The sequence below is a fragment of the Pristiophorus japonicus genome, chromosome 12, assembly GCF_044704955.1.
Source record: "Pristiophorus japonicus isolate sPriJap1 chromosome 12, sPriJap1.hap1, whole genome shotgun sequence".
NCBI classification, from domain to species: domain Eukaryota; kingdom Metazoa; phylum Chordata; class Chondrichthyes; family Pristiophoridae; genus Pristiophorus; species Pristiophorus japonicus.
Genome location: NC_091988.1, coordinates 114,657,154 through 114,664,067, shown reverse-complemented (window position 1 = coordinate 114,664,067; position 6,914 = coordinate 114,657,154). Strand labels below are relative to the sequence as shown.

At 45.9% G+C, this 6,914-nt stretch overlaps 1 protein-coding gene across 1 annotated transcript in view; it reads left to right on the top strand.

Annotated features, from left to right (window-relative positions):
* Positions 1–310: 310 nt before the first annotated feature.
* LOC139276849 (protein spire homolog 1-like) overlaps positions 311–6,914 on the top strand; it is a 63,020-nt gene continuing 56,416 nt past the window's right edge. The window contains exons 1-2 of the mRNA XM_070894847.1: positions 311–562; positions 864–929. Coding sequence (XP_070750948.1) covers positions 311–562; positions 864–929 — 318 coding nt within the window. The remainder of the gene's footprint in view (positions 563–863; positions 930–6,914) is intronic.

The window sequence follows — 6,914 nt, the reverse complement described above, 5'->3', positions numbered from 1 at the left end:
GAGGGACTGGAGTGCATCATCACCCCCGGCAACCAAATTTTAATTTGACTCGTTAGGTTTTCTTAAACATTTTTGGTTAGTTTGCAGTCTCTGGTTGTTGTGCCCCTTTACCAAGGAGGCACTTGGTTTAATTGTATAATTTAAGAGTTGTAAGTGGTTTCTTGATTAGGTCATTAAAGTGAGCATTAGCTCGTCTGTGCTCATTGCCTTAAAACCCTGCACAGCTGGCCCTTGGCTGTTTCTCTACAAAAGATTGCTGGTTTGTGCAGCCTATTTTGGAGGGGGGCCTCCCCTCATGCTTTGGGCTGCGATGGCAGTGCAGGCTCCCTTGCTGATGTCCTTGCAGGAGCTGCTGGCTGTGCGGGGTCAGCCTGTGACCGAGGAGCAGGCCTGGGCTTTGTGCTATCAGGGTTGCCGGGCCATCCAGCAACAGCAGCAGAGCCTGGCCAACAACTGGAGCAAGTGGTTGATGAACCGGAACCAGCCTCTGCTCAGGGCAGTGGATGACCTGACCCTGTATGAAGATGGGACTGTTGTTTGTGTTTCAGCCAGCAATGGTAATGTAGGGTGGGATTGGGTGGGGTGTAAGGGGAACAAAAACACCTGGCCTATTTAGTAGATATGTTTCTTGGCTTTTTAAGTCTTTTTTTCTGGGAGGTGAGCAGGTTGTACAGTGTACTGGAGCATCAATACTCCTGGATCAGTAAGAGACATTTATATTGTGCCTTTCATGAACACCAGATGTTTCCAAGTGCTTTACAGCCAATGAAATACTTTTGGAGTGTAGTCACTGTTGTAGTGTGGGTACACAGGCACTACTCTCTGCTGCTGTGTGATTAATTACATCTTTTATTTTTTTTTAGGATGAAAGAGATGCTGGTGAAGCCAGCATTTATTACCCATTCCTAGTTGCCCCTGAGAAGGTGGTGGTGAGCTGCAGTTTGTGTGGTTGTTATTCTGTTACCTATGGGTAGGGAGTACTAGGATTTTGACCCAGTGATGAAGGCATGATGTAATATGTCTGTCAGAATGCTGTGTGGCTTGCAGGGGAACTTGGAGGTGATGGAGTTCCCATGCCCCTGTTGACCTTGCTCTTGGATGGTAAAAGTCATTGATTTGGGAGGTTCTGCTGAAGAAGCCTTGATATGTTACTATGGTTTATCTCCTAGCTGGTCCACACTGCAGCCAGTGTGTGTGCTGATGGTGGATGTTTAGGCTAGTGACTGGGGTGTCAATCAAGTGGACTGCTTTGTGCTGGATAATGTCCAGCCTCTTGAATATTGTTGCAGCTGCCCATATCTGGGCACGTGGCGAGGGTTCTGTTACACTCCTGACATGTGCCTTGTAGATGGTGGAGAGAATTTGGGGAGTCAGGAAGTGAGGCACTCGCTGCAGAATACCCAGCCTCTGACCCACTGTTGTAGCCACAGTATTTATGTGGCTGGTTCAGTTGAATTACTGGTGTTGGCTATGCTGTTGGGCAGTAGTGTAGACCATATGCCCCCCCCACCCAGGTACATGCTCTTCTATAGGGATAAAGATAGAGACCGGTCACCCTTGTGTATTTCCACATGGCTGTTTATAGACTGGTGGCAGAGACTTGAGTTGATCCCCAGCCTGTCCTCTGGGGTGGGAGGAGGAGAGGAGGGAGGGGGGGAAAATGAGCTAAATTGATACATCTTGGAAAAGAAAGGGAAGGAATAGTGTATGAATTATAACTTATGAAATATGGTGTATGCATTATAAGGGTGCATATTGGAGCATTGTTAAATCCAATATTTAAGTTTTCTCAGTGCATTGCAAACTAAGATCTATGGGGTGGATTTTCGGGTCTTCTGAGCTCCGTTTCTCACCCTGGAGCGGTGGTGCGATGTTCTGGGCGTACGGTCTACCTTCAGCGCCCTGCAGTGATCCTCCGGTCTGGTTTAGTGATGGCGTGGAGCAGCAGTGCCCGGAAGAGCACGTGTGCACGTGAGTTTTGACTTTTGCCCCACAGAGCGGGTGGTCCAACCTATACTGACTGCAGAGAGATAAATGTTGTCTTTCCCTAGTTGCCCTGAGAAGGTGGGTCTGGGGTGGGGGCTGAACCTTCTCCTTGAGCTGCTATCATCTTTTGGTGATGGTGTTCCCACAATGGTATTAGATAGATCAATTCCATGGAATACTCCTATGATGAAGCAGTGATTTATGCCCAAGTCCAGATGATGCAACTTGGAAGGGAATATGGAGGTGATAGTGTTCCCACAACATTGCTGATCTTGTCCCCCCTCGTAGGTAAAGGGTGCGGGGGAAGAGGTGCTATTGAAGTAATCTTGCTGCGTTGCTGCAGTGCAATCTGTAGATTGTATATTCTGCAGCCAGTGTGTCCGTATGGAGGGGCTGGATATTGAATTCAGTGGTACAGAGCACTGATCAAGTGATTTGGTCTGACCTAGATGGTGTGGAGCTTGTGTTGTGGCTGTACTGATCTGAGTGTTGAGTATTCTGTCACACACCTGACTTGAGCCTTGTCGATTGTGGTGAGACTGAGTGGCTGAGAAGTAGACCATTCATTACTTGCTATAGTCTTCCATGTTAATTAATCTATCTAGTGTTTGCTTTTGTGCTGAGGATTCTTGCAAATCATTTGAATTGTCTTGAAGGTTAGCTTACTGAGACTACAAAAGTCTGCACTAAATTGGGCAACAAATTGCCTTTTAATAAGTTTCACAAGAATAGTACTAGTAACTCTAACTTGTGTGTTGGTTGACTGGAAGTGAAGGTTTTGTCTGCATGGTAACTAGAGGATGCCTTCTGCTACCCATCTCCCTGGATTGCTGTTTATGTTCATAGTGGTGTAACTGAGTACTGTAGACGTGAGTAAGTGTGACTGGTTCCTTTGTGGGAGGCCTGCTTGTATACAGGGATCCCTTGGGATGTCAACAGGTACGCCCTCTGGTGGTGGTATAATACTGGTTACATTGGGTTGTATACATAACTCTGTTACCTCTTCCTTCTGGACACTCATCAGTTTTCTGCCGGGAACTTCTGGTGGGGGTGTGGGTGGGAACCACCTGCTCTGCAGCTCCTGGGCATGGCCAAGGCCACTGTCTGCAGGTCCTAGGATGGACGTGACTTGGGATGGTGCGGTCACTCAGGTTGTCTGGCCTTGTCCATGGTCTGGTGACCCTGGAGAGGGAACATGTGGTGTCTACCCACACGCTCGGTGGGCACTGTGCAGAATAGTGTCTGAACGCCAGTAATACGGTCTCGAGTATCCATTTTCTTTTTTGTCGTACAAGGGGCCCCTGCAAATTTGATTTGCACCGATCAATTTTTCTTTTTATAAAAGAACTCAATTTCTTACAGACCTCAGGCTATTTATGTTTCTTCATAATGGTGCAGCAATCCCTTGGCACTACACTGTGGTGTCAGCCTAGATTTTATGCTCAAGGCTCTGGTTTTGGACTAAAAAACACAAACTTCTGACTGAGGAAACAAGATTGATACCATATGGTCTGTTATGTAAGTTGTATCAGAACTGTGGGTAGACAGGAACAGGAGTCGGCCATTCAGCCCCTCCCATTGTTTTCTGAAGTAGGTATCTTAGCTTGTAGGAGACTAGGTATAGGTCCTAGATCTATAAGAGGGAGGTGAGGAGATCCAGCGTTCCTTGTCCCCTCTTTAGAACTTGGGAACAAACCTGTGGAATAGCAGATTTCACAATTGAGTGCAATGTGGTGAATGTTACTTGAACCCCAACTATGAGAGTGAGAGAGTGAGAGAGTGAGAGAGTGAGAGAGTGAGAGAGTGAGAGAGTGAGAGAGTGAGAGAGTGAGAGAGTGAGAGAGTGAGAGAGTGAGAGAGTGAGAGAGTGAGAGAGTGAGAGAGTGAGATGCCTTGTGTGAATCTGTACTGCAGGGACAGGACTTTACAGTCAGCTGAGGGGCTACCTTGCTGGAAGAGAACAGAAGGACAAAGGATCAGTTACCTTGGTGATCCTGCTGTGACTATGACCTATTGTGGTGAGAATTGTGCAGCCTCTTGTACCTTTTAACCACTTAACAGATCTGAGTTGCAATCTTCTTTCCTCAAAGCTGTTGGCTTTTTGGATCCTCGTTTCTAATCCAAATGGTGGAGATAACTTCGCCACAAGTGGAACTGAACAGTGCAGGCTTTGGAGATTGAGATGAAAAAAAGAAAGTCTTGTATTTCTGTTTCCCCAATCTCTAGACATCCCAGCCAATGAAGTACTTCTGAAGTATAGTTGGTGTTGGAATGTAGGAGATGCAGCAGTAATCTACATACAGCAAATTTTAGTGATGTAGACTGAAGGGTAAATATTGGCCAGGACATGGGGAGAACTCTCCTGCTGTTCTTCAAAATACTGCCCCAGCATTTTGTCTCCACCTGAGAAATCAATGGGGCCTCTGTTTAATGTCTCATCTGAAAGATGGCACCTCCAATAGTGCAGCACTCACTCCAGTACAGTACTGAGGATCAGCTGAGATTTTATGCTTAAATCTTGAGTTGGACTTAAACCACCAACTTCTGCCTGAGGTAAGAGTGATGCCACATGGTTTATTATGTATGTTGTACCAGAAACATTGGTCTACTCCTTTTCCTGTGTACCTTTCAGCCCCTTGAGCCTATTCTGCCATTCAATTAGATCAAGACTGATTGTATCTTAACTCCATCTATCAAGTGTGGTTCTATAATCCTCTGTACCCTTGCCTAACACAATCGATCAATCTCTGTTTTGAATTTTCAATTAATTGAGCATCACTGCTGTTTGGGAGGCAGAGTTAGATTTCCACTGCCTTTTTTGTGGAAAGAGTGCTTTCGGATTTCACCTCTGAATGCTGAGCTCTAATTTTAAGGTTATAGAATCAGGGGACTGTTCAGCCCATCGGGTCTGTGCTGGCCCTTTGGTAGAGCTATCCAACTAGTCTCAGTCCCCTGCTCTTTCTGCCCAGCCCTGCATCCCTGTATCCAATTCCCTTTAGGACATTCTTACTGAATCTGCTTCCCTTTCAGCCCATGTTCCAGATCACAACAACTTGATATGTTTATTAAAAATAAGTTTCCTCATGCTTTCTCTGGTTCTTTTGCCAGTCACCTTAATTCTGTGTCCTCTGGTTCTCAACCTTCTGTCACTAGAAGCAGTTTGTCATTATTTATCAAAACCATTTGTGGATTTGAACTCTTCTATCTGATCTCTTAACCTTCTCTGCTCGAAGGAGAACAATCCCAGCTTCTCACTCTCTTGCCACATAACTGAAGTTCCTCATCCCTGGTACCATTCGATTAAATCTCTTCTGCATCTTCTGAGGCCTTGAGATTTTTTTCTGGTGTGGTGTCCAGAATTGAATGCACTAGTCCAGCTGTGGCCTAAAGATTTAGCGTTGCTTTCTGTACTCTGCTACTATTAATAAAGGCAGAGATTTTTTAAACAAGCCTTCTAAGCTTGTCTGGCCACCTTCAAAGATTTGTGTATGTGCACCCCCAGGTCTCTGTTTCTGAACCTTTTTAAAAAAATTGTACAATGTGTTTATTTGTTATCAATCTATCATTTCTCTGTTAAATTTCATCTGCCACATCTGCCCATTTCACCAGTCTTTGTTCTCTTGGAGTTTACTATCCTCATTCATTACATTTGAGTTGTCATCTGCAAACTTTTAAATTGTGCCCTGTATACCCAAGTCCAGGTCATTAATATATATCAAAAAGCAGTGGTCCTAGTACTGACCCCTAGGGAACACCACTCTACCTTCCTGCAGTCTGATAAACAATCGTTCACAACTATTCTGCTTTGTCTCTTAGCCAAATTCGTTTCCACGTTGCTACTGACTGTTTAATCCCATGGCTCTCGTGTGTGTGTGTGTGCACTAGATCCGTGCAGCAGAGCTGGTCTCCCGTTGTCTTGGTCTAGCTCTGTCAAGCCCGTGTGGTGTCTGGTGTGCAATGGCCACCCCATGTTAAAATCCACACCTTCAGGATGTAGTTTGGGATCTGGAATATCAGGTCCTTCATTGAAACACCTGTGAATTTGACATGTATGTACTTTTGGGATCACTGTTGGAGGCCATTGGGCTGCATGCACATGTGCAGCCCAAGTATAAAAGGCCAGCCATTTTGTATATTAGTCACTCTGTTTTTAATAAAACAGAGCCAAGGTTATACCTCTTGGGAGTTAAACAGTACTCAGTCTCAACAGTTATTGCATACACAATAGAACTCATCTCTTTGGTGCAGAAGAAAGTCATCCTCGATATGATGGACTGCCCAAGAATGATCCCATGGGCTTTAATTTTGCTAACCAGTCTATTGTGTGGTTCTCGGTCAAACACCTTTTTTGGAAGTCCATATTCAAATCAAATTGCACTACACTCCTCAACCCTCACCAAAACAGCCTCTTGTTCTGGACTCTCCCACCAGAGGAGATAGTTTCCCTTTCTACCCCATCAAATCCTTTAATTGTCTTGTAAGCTTTGATTAGATTACCCCTTAATCTTCTATATTCAAGGGAGTACAAGCTTGGACTATGCAACCGGTCTTCCATAATTGAACCTTGGTATTCTGGAGAACCTTCACTGTACCCGCTCCAAGGCCAATGGATCCATCCTGAGGTGCAGTGCCTAGAGCTGCACGCACTGCTCCAGGTGGAGTCTGACCAGAGCATCACTTCCATCCCTGATAGCCTTATCTCAGGTGGCGGAACAAACTGTACAGTCTGGTGCTCTCTCATCTCGCGCGCGCTCTCCCCTCTCGCTCCCTCCCCCCCCCTGCTCTCTTTTCCCCCCCCCCTTCTCTCTTTCCTCCCCCCCTTCTCGGTTCCTCCCCCCCTTCTCTCTTTCCTCCCCCCCTCTCTCTTTCCTCCCCCCTTCTCTCTTCCTCCCCCCCTTCTCTCTTTCCTCCCCCCCCTACTCTCTTTC